The 20976-nt window shown below is 39.1% G+C and overlaps 2 protein-coding genes across 5 annotated transcripts; one reads left to right on the top strand and one right to left on the bottom strand.

Moving 5' to 3' along the window:
- Window positions 1-266: 266 nt before the first annotated feature.
- RPS29 (ribosomal protein S29) lies at window positions 267-2159 on the bottom strand. Its single transcript, XM_015235592.3, has 3 exons — window positions 2004-2159; window positions 1675-1774; window positions 267-370 (listed from the first exon to the last, which is right to left on the bottom strand). The coding sequence occupies exons 1-3, from the start codon at window positions 2063-2065 to the stop codon at window positions 362-364; spliced, it is 171 nt and encodes a 56-aa protein (XP_015091078.1). The 5' UTR covers window positions 2066-2159; the 3' UTR covers window positions 267-361.
- A 6280-nt stretch (window positions 2160-8439) lies between these two features.
- On the top strand, window positions 8440-19838 carry LRR1 (leucine rich repeat protein 1). 4 transcript variants are annotated; one of them, XM_072963002.1, is made up of 4 exons: window positions 8440-9763; window positions 12843-12944; window positions 14984-15705; window positions 19260-19838. In XM_072963002.1, the coding sequence occupies exons 1-4, from the start codon at window positions 9551-9553 to the stop codon at window positions 19498-19500; spliced, it is 1278 nt and encodes a 425-aa protein (XP_072819103.1). In that variant the 5' UTR covers window positions 8440-9550; the 3' UTR covers window positions 19501-19838. The 4 variants fall into 4 exon arrangements, with proteins under 4 accessions (XP_072819103.1, XP_072819104.1, XP_031534867.1 ...); XM_031679007.2 differs by having other exon boundaries at window positions 8442-9763; window positions 12846-12944; XM_072963003.1 differs by lacking the exon at window positions 12843-12944.
- The last annotated feature ends 1138 nt before the right edge of the window (window positions 19839-20976 follow it).

The following is a 20976-nucleotide window of genomic DNA, read 5'->3' on the forward strand; positions in this document are numbered from 1 at the left end:
TTTCACTGCCCCCAGCTCACCATAGCAAGCCAACTACTCAAAAGACAATTTATCTCAAGTTATATATGCTGGATGCTGCTATATAGAGGCCACTAACATATACGGTTTTTTGAAGCATAAAAATAAACCTGGCCAGAGTTCTGTATGAATACTTTTATGTAACTGACGGAAAATAAGCCACATATTTTGAAGACAAATCCATTGAGAAAATAACAGCAAATAAAAAAAAGATTTCTATAATCACTGACTCTTCCGTTCACATTAAATCACTCATAATTGAAATTTTTATTTTATATACAAGGAATTAGCATTGTTTCTGCATAGGGTAGATGTGCTGGACGATCCATTCAAGGACGTTCACTTAGTCCAACTGAAATAAAAAAAGGCAGACAAGAAACTTATTAATTCAAAACGCTTTAAATATCCACTTCATTCTCAGAAAAAAAAAGGCTTATTATAGAACAAGGTTTAAATTGGAAATCAGACCCAAACTAGCTATCCAGATTTAAATAGCTTAAATATTTACTTAATATCTACTACAAGCTGCTCCACAAATCTCAACTATTTTAGACAGTGAATTTCCCACTTCTACCCTCAAAGAAATTTTCTACTTAGAAAAATACTGCTATATAAAATGATCTTTATTAAAAGCCCAGGATGGTCTTTAAGTAGGTATTACACAGCTAATATTTTGGTACTCTAACGTCTGCCAGACCCTATTCTAGGAGCCATTCATAAATTAATTCATTTAACCTTAACCTCTGAGAAATAGGACACTAAACTAGTGGGCCTGAGTCCATTCTCTCATCTGCGATGTACTACCTCCCACTGAGTTACTGAACTTACACATTGTAACACTAAACGTGTACTTGTTAAACATTTAGTCCAAGCCAAAAATTTAAGCTTAAAAATATTTCACCTGTCACAGAAATCTCACACTAACCATTTATATCCACCGTAACACTTCAACATAAGGACATCTACATTTAACAAGTAGGTTCTACTCAATATTGCCGTCTTCTAAGTACAAAGACCAGTGACTGTATCTCCAAGAGCCAGTAAGCAGTTAGTTTCCATCGTTAAAAAAAAAAAGACAAAACCTGCAGCATTTAAGTGACTTTTAGGAGCCAGGAAAGCTTCATAGACACATTAATTTTTGCAACAATGGTGCATTTTTTAAAAGGCAAAAACTTACCATCGAATGACTTGACCAAAGTCATAGGACTATTAAACGGCAAACCTCTCTGAATCCTAAAAGTCTACCTGACCCCAAACCTCAAGCTCATTTCACTGTATGAGGCTATTGAACATTTCGGGGCAGTGGTCAACGCACGTATTTTGCTGAAAAATAGACGTATACGACTAGAGATCTAATATTTAACTGTAGTGGTTTCTGCGAAGTGAATAATTTCACCCAACATTATACATGGCACCTAAAACTGGCAAAGATGGGTAAAAGGGGATTAGAAAGACCGATCACTTTTAAGGCGTTCACCTCTTGCCGCTACATTCTACTAACCTGATTGCAAAAACTCGACAATGTCATCCACTACGTGGGAATAGCACTGCTGACTAAAATGGGGGAAACGGCGTGGGTCAAACGGTCACCCCACGGAACTACTTGCTCCTTGTGCCCCACGGGAACCGGAGAGCATGGCGTCCGCCAACACGTACCTTGATGAAGCCGATATCCTTCGCGTACTGGCGGAAACACTGGCGGCACATATTGAGGCCGTATTTCCGGATCAGACCGTGCCGGTTTGAGCAGACGCGGCTACAAGGAGAGACACGGCGTTACGGCAGGCTGCAGAAATTACAACGATTCGGCACTTGGGAGACCGCCACCCGCACTACCAGCCTTGGCGGACCCATCAGAGGCCTGTAATGGCGGCAGCCACAGCTCCGATTTCCTCTCCCCCATCGCGCTGCCTGCCGGCTCCTCTACATTTCAAGCAGCGTCACACCCCAAAGCAACCCTTCCCTAAAGCCACATTATTTCTCACCAAGAGCGAGAACCCTGGCCGAATTTTCTAGGGTGGCTCCAGTACAGCTGCTGGTGACCCATCTTGCTTCCTCGGATGCAACGAGGCAAAAGGAAAGAGGTAGCGCACGCATGCGCTCTTCAAATTTTGGGGAGACATCTTACCCAGAAGGCAGTGCTGACAAGCGACGCGTGCGCAGTGTGGACACGCTGTTCCGCCTGAGAGAAGAGGAAGCTAGGAAATTTTCTAGGCGGGCATAGCTGATGACGTCACCACACTTCAGGCTCTAGTCTCGTTTTGCGCCACCCCCGGTCGCCGGGCGTGGTGGCGCGCGCCTGTAGTCCCAGCTACTCGGGAGGCTGAGGCAGGAGGATCGCTTGAGCCCAGGAGTTCTGGGCTGTAGTGCGCTATGCCGATCGGGTGTCCGCACTAAGTTCGGCATCAATATGGTGACCTCCCGGGAGCGGGGGACCACCAGGTTGCCTAAGGAGGGGTGAACCGGCCCAGGTCGGAAACGGAGCAGGTCAAAACTCCCGTGCTGATCAGTAGTGGGATCGCGCCTGTGAATAGCCACTGCACTCCAGCCTGGGCAACATAGCGAGACCCCGTCTCTTTTGAGCACCCAGAAATGAATTTTGAGCCCTCAAGAAACAATGACCTCACTATTCTACCGTCTATTCTTCATCACCTGAACCTTCTACGTTCTTTTAATTAAAATTTTACACTTAGAAAAAGCATTTTTGCCTTAACTCAGCACTGACACCTACTGGGATAAAATTACAAAATAACTTAAAATCAACTGTAATAATTAGGAGCCAACGATAGGAGTTCCTATTTTGTTAAAATACGTTTTCAACATTTTTTTCTAACGCACTGCTAGTCGAAATAAACCTACACCATTCCAAAATGACACGAGACAGTGTGTTTAATATTTAAATGCAGTTAGTTGAGTTTAAAGTAAGAAACAAGTAAATATGCATTGAGTGATGCTTAGACCTGATGATTTGGTGACAAATCAAATTAAATACACAAATGCCATCTAATAATGTACTGAAAAATGTCTAAACTCCACATGGTCATTTATAATGTTTCTAGATAAACCCAAAATTGTACATTGCTCTGACACCAAAGCTTTAACCAGATCTATAAAATGTATCACAATCTGCAAAAATGCAGGAAGCTTTTATACATGAATTCTTACATTAGGACTGAAGCACCACAGCTTTTGGAGGTATGTTATTTCAGGATTCTGGTAGGATGCCCCTTCCAATCTAAATTAGGCTCTTTGTTTCATGATGAAGGAAGGAGTCAAGTCAGAGATTGAAGTTGATCCTACCCTCAAAACAAATGTAGTGAGGAAAATAGGATTACCTCAGAGCCCTTCCTTCCAGTTTCAACTTTTGTGTCTCAATGCTATGTCGACAACTAAGCAAGACATTCTGTATTCAGCGATGGATATGCTCATAGAATAGGAGAGGAGGAAAGAGAGAGATTAATTCCTGCTTGAGGTCCATTTGTGGGGCCCTTTGAAGTAGACCTTAAGTGAAGAGTATTTATACAGGCAGCGCTTAATGGAAGGGAATGCTCAAGGAGAGGAAGAGTTTGAGCCAAAGAATGGAGCTGGAAAAAGCTTGAAGAAGGTAATCAACCTAGTGTAATAGTTAGATGAGGTCATTAGAGCAGTATAAAGCAGCCAGATGATGAAAAGAATTTTTTAATGTTTTTCTAAACCAAGACCTTTTGACATCAGCCTGAAAATTCTAGAACATCTTTGAAAATTTTCAAGCAGAGGATAAAATTTGGACCTGTTCAAAGAAATGCTACTGTGGTCAGTGAAGAGATTAAGAGGAGGATACCCCAAAGGCCTAAGGATTGATAATACTGAAAGGAATTTTAACTTAAACCCTGACTACGGAAGTCCCAATGTCAAGCTTCTACAGTTTGCCTGGAATTTCTATCAGTCATTGATGTGTAGTTGACAAAATTCAAGTGCCTCTCAAAAGCTAATCTAACATTTGCCCACTTATATATAGCCTTTTCAGGTCTTTCCTAGTTGGTCTCCATAATTTTTAAAGGATTACAATGGTTCAAGATATCTTCTCTTTTCTTCCTCAGATTATTCTCAAAATTATTTCTGATTGTACATCCAGAATTTTGTCATTTGAAAACCTACATCTCACAAAAAACAAAACAAAAAGATAAAAACAAAAAAAAAATCTACATCTCTTGAGCTATCTTCAATTTCAGAACATATATGTATATCCATTTCAACAAATGTTGATATTTTAATTAACTATATTCTAAAGGAAAACAGATACATAATATATGTTTTTTTAAATCTCAAAAAAAATAGTAAAATAAAAAGGAAGTCTTCATCCATCCCAGACCCCTATTTCTCCAGTATTCCTGTCCAGACCAATGTGGTATCAGTTTGGGGGAGGGGGATCTTTAAAGAAATAGTCTATGTACCCATCCACTCACACAAGTGTATATGTACATATATGGACACATATATGTATAAATGTGTCCATAACATATGCTTGTATTTATGTTTATAGGTATGTTTATTATATCTCTTTTCATTTACAGAAATAGAAGCCTACTCTACCCAATGTTTTCACAAATAGATAGCTCATAAAGCATCTTAGAAGGGTATAAAAGCTATGGAGAAATATATAGCAAAAATAATGAATGAAGTTAAATTGAAACATCGTTGGGTGAATATTCTTTTTATACTTAAATTATATCTCTATCTAATTGTATATCTTTATAATAGTATGTCTTTGTACTTTATAATAGTATGTCTATAAAATAAAATTCTGGAAATGGGACTGCTAGGCCAAAGAATATGAGCTTTGAAATTTTTGATAGATATTACCAATTTGCCCTCTCTAGAAATTGTAGCGGTTCAAATTCAGACCCATACAAAGTGTTTGTTTTCCTACAATCCCACAACAGTGTGAACTAGCAAACATTTTTATATTTGTCCTTCTGACAGCCTAAAAATGGTAAATATTATTTCAACTTGAATTTTGATAATGCAGAGCATGTTTTCCTATGTTTATAAGCCAGCCATGGATCTTTATCTGGGGCCTTCTCCTTCAAGTCTACAGCCCACTGTCTTGATGTGTGGTGGTCTGTAGTTTGTATATTTGCAAACGCTAATGTGGAAGAAAATTAGCCCTTTGACCTTCATATTGGTTGCAAAGTTATTCTATTCACCATGACCCCAGATTCTTCTTTATTTCTTTATTTATGGTGTATTCTTCCATGCAAAAAGTTTTAAATTTTATGTATTAAAATTTATTCAGTTGTGAGGTTACAACCTTTATGTCTTGGATCACAATTCTAAAAAAGCTCTACTGTGTTTTCTTGTGGTACTTTTACATTTTTGGTTTTCATTTAAACCTTCAATGCACCTAAAATTTATTTCACCATCCTCCAGGAGTGAGGGAGAGAAATCCACCTTCCCCTCCTCCCAAATGGCTAGCTATTTACTCCAACAAAAGCAATATTAACCAAATGCATTCTAGTCTGAAAGCTTACTCAACTTTAGCACAATGCAGCCTCTCATAAATATTTGTTAAATGAGTAATGGGTATCAGTTATTCATTTACTCATTCATTCTTTCTACAAATAAGCATCGGGTACATGTGAACACTATGCTAGGCCTTGCATATAACTCAGAACCTGTCAGGAAGCTTGCAGTCTAGAGGTGAAGACAGGCATTAAATAAGTAATCATATAGCAATATTTTGAGTCGGATAACCTAAGATTTCTCTTGCTGCAAACACCCAAACTTGCTAAAAGAAATATGGTATGTTTTAAAATGCAGAGTTGACATAGACATAGAAAATGAATTTATGGTCACCAAAGGGAAAGGAGGGGAGGGATAAATTAGGAGTTTGTGATTAAAAGATATACTCCACTATATGTAAGATTAACAGATTCACACTACAATATATAAAATAGACAACAATAAAATAAACAATAAGGTCCTACTGTATAGCACAGGGAACTATATTCAGTATCTTGTAATAACCTGTAATGGATAAAAGTCTGATCGGTCTATTTCTACAAAGCTTGTTCCTAGGTGGTCAACTTTTGTTATACTTTATTTGCATACGATGTTGCAAAGTGTAAACGGGAAGCCTATAAAGGCCTGTGTAAACCTACAGACAGGGTCCAGAGCTTGGAGTGTTAACTCCTCTCGGCCCGCTGGCGTAATAAACCTCAGTTCTCCAACTCTCCGAGTGTTGCTTGGTCTCTCGCCCGGATCCAGGTTGCTGTCACAACTGAGCTGTAACACCAAGCTGTAACACATTTTTCCGAAACAATCCCATTGTAATATAATTATTGGTTTATTTGTCTCTTCTAAACAATGTAAATTCATCTTTGCCTTTTAAACATCTAGCATACAGCAAGAACCCCATAAATATTAAATGAATGAATAAATGTATTGAAATAAGAAGACCTGTTAAGTTTAGAAATAATTTTGGGAGGAATTAATGCAGCTCTGAACTGACATGGCAGTACTAAGAGTGGGAAGGTGGGTATTAATTAGGAAAATCATAGTGGAAGCACAACCTATAAAACATGAGCAAAGAGTGTTCACAGGGGCAAAGCAGCACTATAAAGGTCTAATTCTTAGGTATATATTTGTAAGCTATTTAGCTTTATTTAGTTTAGATGAAATTTACCATTAAAAACACTTACTTCAAGATCTGGTCCCAGCGCGGTAGGGCAGACAAGTCTGCACTGTCTACAGGTTGTGACCTCTCTCTTTAAGAATATGATATCATATGATTTTACTAGCTTGAACCAATCCAAGTGAGCTACAAACCTAAGTGAGTATAGTTTACTCTGGGCACAAATTAGGGAAGTCAGAAATATTTAATTAATTGTCGGTTGAATGTCTGGTGTGCACCACAAACCTGGGGAAATAAAAGAAGTGAAAGGTAATTTTAAGTGCAATTGAATTTGCAGACTTCCAAAAAGGAAGATCAAGATGTCAAAGAGAGTTTAGTGGAAACTGAACCAGGTTTTGAAAGATTAATAGGGTTATAGTATAAACAAAACAGAAAAGAGGGGAATGAGTGTAGCATGTAGGACAGGAAGAAGAGAAACCAATTTTAGAGAAGGAAAACAAATCCAGATGCTTTTTCTGTAGTTCCTTTTGTCAAAAACCTGTAGCCCAATTAAAAATTCCCTGTGTATTTCCATGTCCAGTCAGTCTGCAATGCAAACTAGCTTGAGGTAATTGAGGATAGAGAAGGTCAACAAGCAGACTTTATTTGTATGATGGTAGAGAGAAAAGTGTGGATAGATGTTCAGTGAATCCTTTGCTTCATAAGCAATCCAGTAACACCGAAATGAACATCAGATCCAAGTATTTAGCCATTAAAAATGGATGGACTAAGGGGAAGGTGGGGGGAGGGGGATGCTATCTCAAAAACTGATATATGTTTATTTCGCTATCAGTGCAATATATCTAATTTAGTAAGATAATTATATTTAATTATTAAATATTTTGGGAATCACCAATCTTTTTTGAGACTGTGGCAATTAGGAAGATAAGTCTCTGGCAGTACACACCATTGTGATACTCTAAAATCCCCTTGGAACTGTTAAGTAACTTTCATACATTTAGATTATTTAAAATTTAATTACTGAATTCATGTTTCAACAACCCAAGTTACTCCAAATAAATGGCTGAGGCTTTTTTTTTTAACATTTCTGCTCTAATTAAAATTACTTCAATAAGATAAATAAATCAAATTGCAACAGTAATTATCTAACATTTAAGCTTTGCCCACTTTCCCTAGAGGTGCAGAGTATAATTTAATGTACTTGTTTAAGCAGGTGTTTTATTTTCTTCTATATTATTACCCACTCAAAGGACAAAAATAGGTAATTCCTGTAACATCTAATGTCTTTGCAAAGTCAAGGGTGTCTTTTTGGTTAATTCTGTTTCTCTGTCAACTGGAAAAAAAATGCACAACCTAAAAGTTGAGAATTATGTTGTATTTGGTGGACAAATCTGAGGACTTAAGCCTGGAAGACAGCCTCTCAGATAATTGAGGGTCTGCTCCAAAGAGGTAAGTGAGGAGCCAGGATATACAGGATTTTTGCGGCAAAAACCGTGCAGCCTGAACATCAAAAGAGTACTGTTAATTAAAGAAAAGAAAACATCTCAAGTTAATGAATTTAGAGCTTTTCTACATATGGGAAGATGCAAAATTCTGGGCTCACTGAAATCACTCCTTTGATAAGCACCTTAAGAATCTAGGTCCAGTATCCTGCTTTTCTCCAACCTGAATCCCCTCAAGGTGCACAGTTTCGGATGCCTGCAGAGGCACATCCTTTGTTTACCCATATGGCAGGCCACATTTTTCAGCCACACTTCCTAGCCATGAGAGTAACTGTTGCTCAATATTAAGTAGTAATTTCATGCTCTACATACAAAAATACTAAATAGGGAGAAATTAACTTTTTATTATCTTATCACAACTTTTCATGAACGAATTATGTTTTTTAGAATGAGGAATCTACACGTAACACTTTAGGTTCAACCTGTTGTACACAAGGACGCACATTTAAGGATAAACCATTATATTGTCATAATTGAATTGAAAAGTATTTCTGGAGGCAATTTCACATTTGCAAAAGTACATCTCAGACAAAACGGAATATTTAATAAAGCTCTGGGATCAGGGTGAGGCGAGGGCGCAAATTTTAAGACGGCAAGACTAAGACCCTAAAAGCAAGACCCTCCCTCTCCCCACCCAGGGCCCGGCCCTTTAATAATTAGAATAAGGACTCCGGAGGGTATGCATAAAGGGTCTGGAAGGTCTTTCCAAGTCTCAGATGCAGTAAAGCCAGTCACTCCATCCAACCCACTAGCAGTTGCAAAGTGGGAATTTGTTCAACAATTATTGCCAGGTCAAATACTGTGATATCAAGTTCTCTTTTCATATGGCAGGTGTCGCCTCCGGGGCACCAAAAACAAAACAAAACACCAACCTATCAGCACCAGGAAATCGCGCCCTGGCTGGCATCGGGCAATAAGCAATGTCCCAAGTGCCCAAAGTAAAAACACCTTCCCTTTAACAGCCGGACAGCGGCCTTTCCTAGGGAAACTTAAGGACCCCACGCGTGAGGGAAGCGCGCTAAGTGTCAACAGCGAAAACAAGCACTCCGCCCCAAACAATAACCATTGCGGCCGTCAGCCGTCAGCCGCGCGCGCGCGCTCCCAGGGAAGGACGTGGCGCCCTCGCCGATGGCCGGTTTCGGGAGGCACGAGCCGCGTCCTCAGGAGGTCGGTTCCGCGCCCCATGGGCCGCAGCCACAGTGCGGACTTGGCCCTGAAAAGGAGAGGGGACGCCATCCGCGTCCACAGGACTCGTGGAGCGGCTGTCTTAAGAAAGCCAGAGACGTAGGCACATCGAGCAGGCAGGCAGATCCCCGGACAGCTGCGAGTTCGAGGACCCCGGCGGCGGCGCGGCGCGGCGGGAAGGGGGAAGTTTCAAAGCCAAGCCCTGGAAGCTGGTGGAGGGTTCTTCCGCGAGATGAAGCTGCACTGTGAGGTGGAGGTGGTCAGTCGGCACTTACCAGCCTTGGGCCTGAGGAACCGGGGCAAGGGCGTCCGGGCGGTGTTGAGCCTCTGTCAGCAGGCGCCCAGGACTCAGCCGCGGCCCCGGGCAGGGAGCGAGCGGGGCGGCCGGCACCCCGCCTGTCTATTCATTTCCACCCTGAAGGACAAATGCGGGACCCGCTATGAGGTGCGTGGGGCTGGCGGTCCCTGCCAGGAGGGGCAGCCGGGCGCTCTTGCCCTGAGCCTAGAGAGAGGCGGGCCGGCCTCGGTTCCAAGGCTGAACTCCGTTTTGGGGATTCTTGATGGCCCGGCCCTGGGATCCTGGGTGTCTCCTTACGGACCCGAAGGAGGAAGGCTTTTGAAAGGGCACTTTCTCGTTACTTTTCTTACCCATTTCTGCGACTTCGTATTGACGGCGTCGCTATTTAGTAGTAGATAGCAACCCCGCCCCTATAAAGCCTTTGAAATTTCGGCCTGCTTGAAGCTAAACTATAAATGAAGCATCAGTCTAGTTTGGGGGAACAGTAAAATGACTGCATTTTGGTTCAGTAAATCCTGTTGCTTCCACAGTCTTTTCGCTAGTTTTGTTTAAAACTTTGTGGGATGAGGTATCTTAAGGTCGCTGGGCTAGATTAGTACTGTATCAAGTAATAATGCTTGGATTGCATTTTGATATTTTTATTAAAATTACTACTACATTCCTTTTTGTCCCCTTTAAATGTTTGATTTCTTAAGTCCTGATTTGTTTGGTTCAGGGCTTTTTCGTATCTACATAGCAGTAATACACCCTCTAGAAGAAGTTGGAAGTTGGAATAGAATTTTTAAAGCACAAGTTTTATAAAATCCTTTTACCTTGATTACCAGGCACGTTATTTTGTGATAATGACTGGAATACCTTTGTGCCTACTACAATAAAATTGAGGGGAAAATTCATCACCCACCCTTGCATCTGAATCTTGACTGGGTTTTATACAATTTCTGGAATTATTTCCATTATAGTGTTGTACTCCACAGTGAATGCTCTTAGTTGAGGAAACGAGATATTGCTATTTCATTCAGAGCCACCTAAATGTTTGATGTAAGTAGTTGAAAGTCTAAATAATTCCCCCCGTCCATGGAATCAATTCTTACAATTTTCAAATTGAAAGGACTTTAGAAATCACCCAACATTTTATAGGTTAGAGAACTCTTAGGTGATAGAAGCAAATTCATATAACTAGAATTGGGTCTCCTTTTTCTCCCTGTTGTCTTCCCTGACACATATCTTTTCAAGCCCGGCTCAGATCCTGCCTAATTTGAGTCTGTAATGATCTCTCCCTTAAAACTTCTACTGTACAAATAGTCAATAGGTGGAAGTCTTAACCAGAATTTTATTGCAAACCACTAGTTGAAGAATGACTGTGCAGGGTGCAGTGCTAGATACTGTGGGAAAGAAACCTGATCTAGTCACTGTTTTTTCAAGACTGGAGAGGGAGAAACAGAAACCATCACTTATGAAAGTGGGTTAGTGTAAGTGCTATAATAAAGGTAGCAGCAGAGTAGTGTAATATCAAAGCCAAGGTGCGTTCTGATTAAAGGCCTTGGGGAAGTTTTGTAGAAGAGCTGGTGCTGCAGGGCTTGAGACACAGTTGGGACTAAGTAAACATTTATTGGGTGAATTAAGGTGGTTTGGTTCTGGACCTTGAAGGGTAGGCATTAGTGCTAAGTGTGGGAGTACCTTGGGGCTGTTTTCTACAACCCTCTACTTTTCTGTCTAATGACTTCAGTTATTACCCAACTGAATGTGATTTCCAGATCTGTATCTTTAGCTAGTCCTCTCCCTAAACTTCCAACTTGAACCAGCTACCTACTGGAAATCTTCCCTTGGATGGGTTGCAGTATTTCAAACTCAAAATATCCCCAAATGAATTTTCCTTGCCACCCCTAGCCCTGCTTTTCTGATAGTGTTCTGCTCCATCCAGGAACCTTAAAGCCTTTTCCTCCACACATCCAATATATTAATGAATTCTTTCAATTCTACTTCCTAGGTAGCTTTCATATTTTCATACCTCCTTCCATCACAGCTGTAGTCTAAATCACCATTGTCCCTTGCCTGGCTAATTTCTTAAAGGATCTCCCTACCTCTGCCATTGTCTTTCTTCCATCTCTTTCTCTCCCCTCTCCCAGAGTTCATTCCTACACTGTAGTTAATGGGAACTTTTCAAAATGGTAATCTAACCATGTTCCTGGCTTAAAGTCATTCAGTGGATATCATTGTTCTTAGGATAAAATCCAAAATTCTTAACATGGTTTACTCAGTCTTTCACCATCTAACCTCTGTGTACCTCTGTAGGCTCACCTGCCTCTTTTCACTGGCTCTTTGAGGCATACTGAATGTCTTTCAGCCCCTCACGCTTGCCAAGCTTTCTTACCTTCAAAGCTTTGCACACATTGTTCCATCTTATTGGTATGCTATTCCCTCTCTCGTCCCCCAGTATCTCCACTTGCCTAACATCCCTGATCCTTCAGTTCTTACCTTTAAGGTCACTTTCATACCCCTGCACCAGATAAAATTCCTTTGCCATATAAGGTCTTTTGTCAGCCTGTACTTCCCTTGTCTTTTTACTTGTTATGCTTATACTTTTTAAATATCTGTCTCTCATCCGATTGTTAACTTTATAAGTGTAATTACCATGCTGATCTTATTTACCACTATTGTCCCCAATCCTCTGTCATACTGTCTGGTACTTAGTGGCTTCTCAATCAATAGTTGTTGAAGTCTAAAACAGAAGCAACATCAGTCATTAAAAATTTCTGAGCAACTATTATATGTCAGTCACTGTTCTGGTTCTGGCTATATAATAGTGAACAAAGTTAGACAAGACTCCTGCTTTCATGGAGTTTAGAGTCTTGTGGGAGGCATGCCCACCCCAGGCTAATGGGCTGAAGTTAAGGCAGCAAGTAACTGCTATTGGCAACTCTTAATTACAGCCACATAGTTAGAATGGGAGAAAAGAGTCAACAGCCCCCAAACACAGGGGATTTTGTTCTCAGAAGAAGAAAGTTACTGGACCGATAGAACAATAATGTCTTACTAGAAGCTAGATAAAGAGTGTCAATACCCCCAAAAAACAAACAAGAAACTTTAAATCTTAAAACCACAAAACATCTGGACTCAGGGACCAAAAGCCAAACCAAAACCTGGCAGAATGACGCGCACGTTCCAGTTGTAAGAAACATTGAATAACAGTACCTGGTTTTGTCCTTTTTTCCCCATTGGTTCTAAGCAGCTAAAGGAGAACGTTGAGCAATTTTTCACCAAGTTTGTGGATGAGGGGAAAGCCACTGTTCGGTTAAAGGAGCCTCCTGTGGATATCTGTCTAAGTAAGGTATGGTATTACAAACATTGCTGGTTAGGTTGGTTGCTGTATTTTCCTTAAAAAAGAGGCTCTTTGAGCATCCTGATATCCCACGTAGCTGAATCAGGACGGACACTTGTATGTTTGAAGAGGTGACGCCAGCTTACCAGGCAGGCTTGTATGGCTCTAAAAGGGCAGAGCCAGTCTTAGAAAAGTTGCCCGGGATGAGAAAGAAAACTAGTTTCCTTCTGTGCCCAAGATAAGGTCTCCAGGTGTTCTTAGACATGTCTCTGTAAGGCAAGTGGCTCAGGTCTACATGTTGCCAGCTAAATCACAGGTTACAAATCTAAATTTGGTGTTTGTTTTTTTTTGAAAAAGGATAAAATGCAATTAGAACTACTATAGGGGGTATTTTATTTACTATAATCAATCTGTAACATACATAAACCATTAGAATAAAAAACTATTCCTCTTTCCCTTATGTTGCTTTTCCTCTTCCCTCTTCCCAGAGGGTAGGGGCAGTGTCTTGTTTAACCTGCATTATGTTTAACCTACATTATGCTTAACCCCATGCCAAGTGCTTTTCAGATATTAAAAATTTAATAACTATTTAAGGTATTTGTATTAAATGGAGTTGTTTTGTCATACCTCCTCCTGTTCCGGTGGGTTTTCATTTTCTTTTGAAATTCACCCTATCCTTCCACTAACTCCTAACTAAAAACAAGCTGAGAGGTCTTACCAATTAAGAAAATAGAATAGACATTTCTGGTAAGACAAAGCTAGATCTGTTGCCTTCCCTTTCTTACTATCTCTTTCCGCTACTTTCACTGATTTATTCAAAACACTACCTCAAAGATCAGTGATCTTCCTGTTTGCCCACTACATTGCCATTATATCTCGTCCTTTTGGAGCTCTGTAGAATTTGACCCTGATGACCACTCCCTTCATAATAAAACTTTCCTTTCTCTTATCTATGATAGGGTACTATGCTGGTTTACCTTTGGTTTTGTCAGCCACTCTTATCTCCCATCTCTGGCAGCCTTTTTTTTATCCTCGAAATGAAGGCTTTATCCCCATCCTGTGCCTGTCCTCTACCATACTTGCCTTCCATTCCCATAGTTCACCCTGTGTTGCGTGTAACTCCCAAGTCTGCAGACCTGCATGCTTGATGCAGGTCCCCAGACTTTCCTCACTCCACTTTGCTATATATTACTGCTGCCAAAATAACACTTAGCTCTTGTCATGTGATTCTCACACTCAAAATTCTTCAACAATTTCCCACAGTCTGATCATTCTGTTCTCCTCACCTTGACCTCCAGCTCATCTGTCATCTGTCCCTTTACCAAATTTGTAATCTTTTATTCCTCTACAAAGCTGCCATATTCCAACCGATAGGATCACACACTTAGTTTCCCAAACTTGCTGAAAGTTCACTATTCCTTCATGTATAAACTTCACAAAATTTCTAAAGTATTTTTAAGCACTTGATATTTTTATGATGACTCCGTCACATACCATTTGATTAGTGATTTCTCTGTCCAGGTGGAAGCTGTCTCTTGCTTTTGTTGTTTTCTAGTACTTTCGGCAGTGAGTGCTGTTCGGCCGTGCTTTTGGCAGGGTCCTGGCTTTTCACAATTCCTAGGCTTTGTGAATGGCCTTCCTGGGCGTTTTGCAGCACTCTCTCAGCCTGTCTCAGAGGCACTGCAGATTTGGGTTAGTTTATCTTAAGCCTTTCTTAAGTGGAATCTTTTCATGTTTTATTTTTTACTGTTATGGTTCTTGTTTTATTTTTCTCTGTTATGGTTCCCCTTTTGAACAATTTTATTTACAGTATATCTTTCAACATAATTTTTTTTCAAAAACTTTTAGGTTTTTTTGTTATCTATTAAAATCTGGTAAAAATAGAATACTAAAAAAATATTTACAGCCATTTTCGATAAATCATTGCATGATTTGCATATATAACTTTGCACGATTTTTTTTTAACAGAATTTGTTTAGGATGAGTTAGCTTGCCTGCACTATCTAAAATGAAATTTATAATTGTACAGTTTATTTTTATGTTTTCAGGCCAGTGCCAGCAGTTTAAAGGGTTTCCTTTCAGCTGTGCGACTGGCTCATAGAGGCTGTGATGTTGAGGCACCTCTTTCAACCCTCACACCAGTGAAGACTTCAGAATTTGAAAAATTTAAAACTAAAATGGTTATCACATCCAAAAAGGACTATCCTCTAAGCAAGAACTTCCCATATTCTCTGGAACATCTTCAGACTTCTTACTGTGGGCTTATCCGAGTTGATATGCGTATGCTTTGTTTAAAAAATCTTAGAAAATTAGACTTGAGTCACAACCATATCAAAAAGCTTCCAGCTACAATTGGAGATCTCATCCACCTTCAAGAGCTTAACCTGAATGACAATCACTTGGAGTCATTTAGTGTAGCCTTGTGTCAGTCTACACTCCAGAAGTCACTTCGTTGTTTGGATCTCAGCAAGAACAAAATCAAGGCACTCCCGGTGCAGTTTTGCCAACTCCGAGAACTTACAGATTTAAAGCTTGATGATAATGAATTGATTCGACTTCCTTTCAAGATGGGACAACTGACAAACCTGCGTTTTTTGTCAGCAGCTCAAAATAAGCTTCCATTTTTGCCTAGTGAATTTAAAAATTTAACCCTTGAGTACTTGGATCTTTTTGGAAATATTTTTGAACAACCAAAAGTCCTTCCAGTTATAAAGCTGCAAACACCATTAACTTTATTGGAATCTTCTGCACGAGCCGTATTAGATAATAGGTAAGACAGATAGCGTCCTGGGATTCCCCTCATCCTCAGAGTAACAAAGTCTTTTTAAGTCTAGCTCGCCATGCTGTGCACGATCTGTCCCCTTGCCATGGTGGCCTTCTTGCTCTTCCTTACCTCTGCTTGGAATGCTTCTCCTCCGGAAAGTCTCATAGCTCACTTTCTCACTTCATTCAGTGCTTTGCCCAAGTGGCACCCCAGAAGGCCTTTCCTGACCTCCCTGTCTAAAGTTTTATCTCCCTCTCCTTTACATTGCTTGATTTTTTTTTTTTGTCCTAAGATTTATGACCTGGCATATATATTTTTTAACATTTGTTAGTCTTCTGTCAGATTTTCCCACTAGAATGTAAGATCCATGAGGGCATGGACCTTGTCTTACTCTCTACTGTTTCCATTTAGTATCTAAAATGTGACAACTGTCTCCCACACCTGCAATCTGTTAGGCATTTAATAAACACATGGATGAATGACATTGTTTCTCCCTAGACCAGCAGCATCACCTGGGAATTTTTAGAGCTGCAAGTTCTTGAACTCCTCCCCAGGCCTACTGAATCAGAAACTCTGAGGGTAGGGTCTAGCTATCTGTGTTTTAAGAAGTCCTCCAGGTAATTCTGATGCACTCGAGAAGTCGGAGAACTCCAGTCTGGCATAGTGATAAAGGGGGGTCTTTGGACTCAGACTTGGGTGTGATTCCTGGCTTCACCCCTTAGTATGACTTTAGCAAGTTATTTTATTTAACCTCTTTGATTCAATTTTCTCATCTGTGAAATGGGAACAGTAATACCCATTTTAAAGAGTTGTGAAGATAAATGAACTAAAGTAATGGCAAAGCATTTGGCCTATAGTAGCACTCAGTAGCTGCTGGTCTTTTTCCCTTGTCTTTGGACACTGCTGTTGGTCATCCATGAGACACCAAACTCCGGTTATTCATTTTGTTCTTGCTTCTTTCAAATAGGAGGGGAAGCTAAGATGTGAACCATATTTATTGAGTGCCTATAAAATGGTAGGAACACCATATTTCAAAGAAGAGATTAACTGTTTAGTGGGAAAAGAAACTTAAAAAGAAACAGACAGAAGTTATGGACCTGGAAAAATGCACACATGAGCACACACAGACTTTTGCATACAACTTTATAATGTTCATAGACCCCACTGAAACCCAGTCCAGTCTTCTTCACTGTTTCTAGCTTAAGGGCTCTCATTTCTTATTCTAAAGCAGTGGTTCTCAACTTTTACTTCACATTTAGAGTCACCACAGGAGCTTTAAGAAATTGTGATGATTAGTCTCCACCCCAGACTTACTAAATCAGAATGAGAGTAGGACCCAGTATTTTTTAAATCCCCAGGTGAGTCTAATGTACCACTAGCTAGAATTGCACTGTGTGCTTCTCAAACTCTAATGCGCATTCAGATCACCTGGGAGTCTTGTCGGAGATTCTGTGTTTTAGAGGTCTGAGATAGAAATCTGCGTTTTACACAGAGAGCTATAATTGACATACAACAAGTGGCACTTTTTTAAAAAAATTTTTAGGGGTAATTAGGTGTATTTATTTATATTTTTTAATGGTGGTAGTGGGCATTGAACCCAGGACCTTGTACACCACTGAGCTGTATTCCCCCACTTCACAGAGTGCTTATTAAAGCAGGATACTGATCCCCACACTCAGATTCTTATTCAGTAAATTTGGAGAGGAGCTGGCTAAAGAAATTGCATTTCTAACAAGTGCCAAAGTGATGCTGGTGCTGCTGGTCGAGGGACCACACTTTGAGAACCAGTGGTTTAAGGTGTTGGCGCTGAGCTAGGAGTTAAAAGTTATATGTTAAATGACAATACATGTAAGTGTCTAGAACAGTGCCAGGCTCATAATAGATCTCATAACATACTTGCTGGGCTTATAGATAAATGTAATTTGCTTATCTGGCAATTAAAAATCAATGTTGTTTTTAGTTGTGGAGGTGTTTTTAAATAATATAGATGAGAAATACATACCTAGGTCCTCTGGTAATACAGATCCTTGAGTCTGCCTTAGACCAACTAGTTCAGAATCTCCAAAGATGGGCCTCTACTGTATGCAATACTTTTTTTTTTAAATCTCCAGAACTGATTGTTCAGGTTAAGACCACTGATTTGAGGGACCTCTAAATGGTGTTTTTTGATAATGAACTTCTCCCAAGTCTCTTGTTCTGTGCTTTCTCTGAGATTGATATATGAAAAAGAAATTATATATTGTAACCTATTCAAATTTGAAAATTATGTCCAAATGAGAAATACTATAAATGGTTCCTGGTGATTTGAAAAGACCAGAACAAATTAGCTAAGATGACCCTAATCTCTACTAAAGTATAATTTTGCATCTTTCAGCCCCCTTGTTTTAAAAAGAGTATAGATTAGTACCTATTATCTAGCTGTTGATAAGTTGTCCTAACTACTGGTTACAGACATAAAGTTATGGTCTATTAGAAAAATATGTGAGAACTTGAATTATGTTAGCTAGAAAGTACAGTTTTTAACTATTTCCTGTTTCCTTAGACTATAACCAGTAGCCTGGAATGTGAACCATGATAGACACTTCCTGGCACAGTTTTAAAAAATTGTTACTTACATGAGCAACAAATTATTTCATGTGAAAAAAATGAAAAATTGCAAACAAAGGCATTCCCAAATCCCTTACAAAAAGTAAGCCACTATTTTTGATTTGATGTGTATCTTTTCAGTCTTTTCTAATAGGGTTTTAAACTCGGTTTAAATTGTAATAGTAGGTTTCATTTATTTGTGGGAAAAGATCTGAACACCTGTTATGTGCCAGCCTAGGGACTAGAGAAACAACAAAGAAGACTGTGTGGGAGACACAAAGTGACTGGGGTGTGGTTATGTTTAGGGTGGAGGAACTGGGCAGCGGGCAGGCAGTCTCAAGACACTGTCTCTTAGTGTCTTGTAGAGAGTGCAGAGTTTGACTTGATATGATTTGAATTGCATTGGGTGCCATTGGAAGTTTTAAGCAGGAGGGAGAATGAGCAATGCAAAGAGCCTTGGTTGGACAGCAAAGTTAAACTAATATTTTAACATGTATTTTAAATTTGTTTTACACAGTTAAAAATTCCCCATTGAACAATTGATGCCTAGAGGAGTATATGGATTTATTTAAATAAACATTTCTTCACAGGTAGAACTAATGCTCTTATTACCATTAGAAAGGTGTATGACAGAGCCATACATTTAAATTATGTTACATTGATCATACAGTATGATTATATAAAGGGCAGATGTCTCACTCTATTCAGTGGGTTATGCTATTAAGTGGCAGTGCTAAAAGTTACTTTATGGAGTGGTATAGATCCTATTAGGTTTACAGTATGTCATATGCTTTACTTGCTATATTTTCCCCATTCTGACCAGTTTGGAAAATAAAATATACTGAGTCAATTAGTGGAGAAATTTAATTTTCCCATGGTTATAAACTCAGTGTCCAACAATTCATATCCTAATACATGAAGCTGTGGGTCTAGTAACATACTAAAAAATGCTTTTAACTATTTTTTTCCAATAGGATTCCATATGGCTCTCCTATCATTCCTTTCCATCTTTGCCAAGATTTGGATACTGCAAAAACCTGTGTTTGTGGAAGATTCTGTCTAAGCTGTTTTATTCAAGGAACTACTACCATGAATCTGCACTCTGTTGCCCACACTGTGGTCTTAGTAGATAACATGGGTGGTACTGAAGCACCTGTTATCTCTTACTTCTGTTCTCTAGCCTGTTATGTAAATTCCTGTGATATGTTAAAGTAATTATACTTTCCTGAGGAGAAAGATGTGGGTTATTCAAACATTTTCAATCATTTGCATGTGAAATCTTAATTTCATTAAAATCAAATTAATTTTATTGGGGAGTTAACTTTTATCAGTTTATTGCACTTGTGTTGATTTCAGCCTAATGTTTCCAGAATGGGTTATCTTTTAATGTTAAACAGATTTTGTTACCAGTCACTCTGGTCATAGAATTGTCTTACCAGTTTTCTTGCATTTCAATTAAAGAAATTAAGTTTCTGTATGCAGAGAATAAACCATGGACTAATATAGTTTATAGCAAAAACTTGTTTGATATAAAACTACATGTAAGTTTTTAAGCACTTCTGTGTTTTTCAGGTATACTAATTTATATGTGGAATTTTATATTCACCAAACATGAAGTAGTTGTTTTGGACAAATATCTCAGCTTTTACAAGTTTTATAATATTAAGCAGATGAGTTTTGTAATTTCTAAGTTTTTTAATTTTTAGGGTTGGAATAAGGTTTTGGGGTTGGATGGGAGTAGCAGAAGATTGTTACTAGCTTTTTTCATGACTATGGTCTTTATTCTATGAGGGCTGTTATTTTTCTGCTGATTACTCACTTAATTTTAAAAAAATTGATGGCCATATACCAGCTAAAGGATGCTAAGGGCTCCACTCTGCTCGTTCCCACTGTTCTTCAAATCAGCCTCTCTCGAGATGACTGCAATAGTCTTAGAGCTGGTTTCTGGCAACAAAGGGAAAGAATAAAAGTAATTGCAGAAAATCCTCTCCATGGCCCCAGGTCAGAGGTTTTAAACCCAGGCTTTATACTGCATTCTAAAGTTAATTCCTTTTTGGTCTTTAAAACCAAGAATTCAGTATCTAGATTTTCAAAACTCATAAATTGGTAAGATAGTATCCATAAATATTATAAAACAATCATATTAAAACATGGTTCTTTTGTGGCGTATTTAAAAGTAAATTAGCACATATCTGATTTTTACATGTTCCTGTAGAATTATTTCAATAAATGCAGACATAATAGTCCATGTTGGGAACAAGTGCTTACCATGTTACTCTTATAACCTAGCCCTTTGCATTCTTGCTCATCTACAAGCCATCCCCATCTAAGTGTCTTAGCTGACTTAAAATTCATATATGAAAAAAACAGAATTTGTCCTCTTCTCATAATCCATACCCTTTCCCAGTCTGTTTCACCTTTCATTTGACACTCTTTTCTTGCCTTTCAAAGGCAGTAACTAGGTTCACTTCTTTCACTGAGTTTAATCTTTCATTCTATTTTCAGTCATATTCAGTCATAGCTGCCTACCTCCTCAACCCTTCCAACAATCATAACATTTGAGTACCTCCCAGGGTATGTTTAAAAAGATGCAAACAACAGTTTTTGTAGTTAGAGCTTTTCGTAGTTAGAAGTCAATTTTCAACTCCTGCTTTACATTCAAGACCAAGATCTGAAACAGTGCTGTCCAAA

This window comes from Vicugna pacos, chromosome 6 (genome assembly GCF_048564905.1).
Source record: "Vicugna pacos chromosome 6, VicPac4, whole genome shotgun sequence".
Lineage (NCBI taxonomy): Eukaryota > Metazoa > Chordata > Mammalia > Artiodactyla > Camelidae > Vicugna > Vicugna pacos.

Bases quoted from the DNA above. Each gene is read 5' to 3' on its own strand.
- LRR1 (XM_072963002.1), top strand. From the start codon at position 9,551: ATGAAGCTGCACTGTGAGGTGGAGGTGGTCAGTCGGCACTTACCAGCC. The intron at 9,764-12,842 runs GTGCGTGGGGCT...ATTGGTTCTAAG, and splicing joins AATGCGGGACCCGCTATGAG to CAGCTAAAGGAGAACGTTGA. The intron at 15,706-19,259 runs GTAAGACAGATA...TTTTTCCAATAG, and splicing joins CGAGCCGTATTAGATAATAG to GATTCCATATGGCTCTCCTA.
- RPS29 (XM_015235592.3), bottom strand. From the start codon at position 2,065: ATGGGTCACCAGCAGCTGTACTGGAGCCACCCTAGAAAATTCGGCCAG. The intron at 1,775-2,003 runs GTGAGAAATAAT...CTCTCCTTGTAG, and splicing joins GGCCAGGGTTCTCGCTCTTG to CCGCGTCTGCTCAAACCGGC.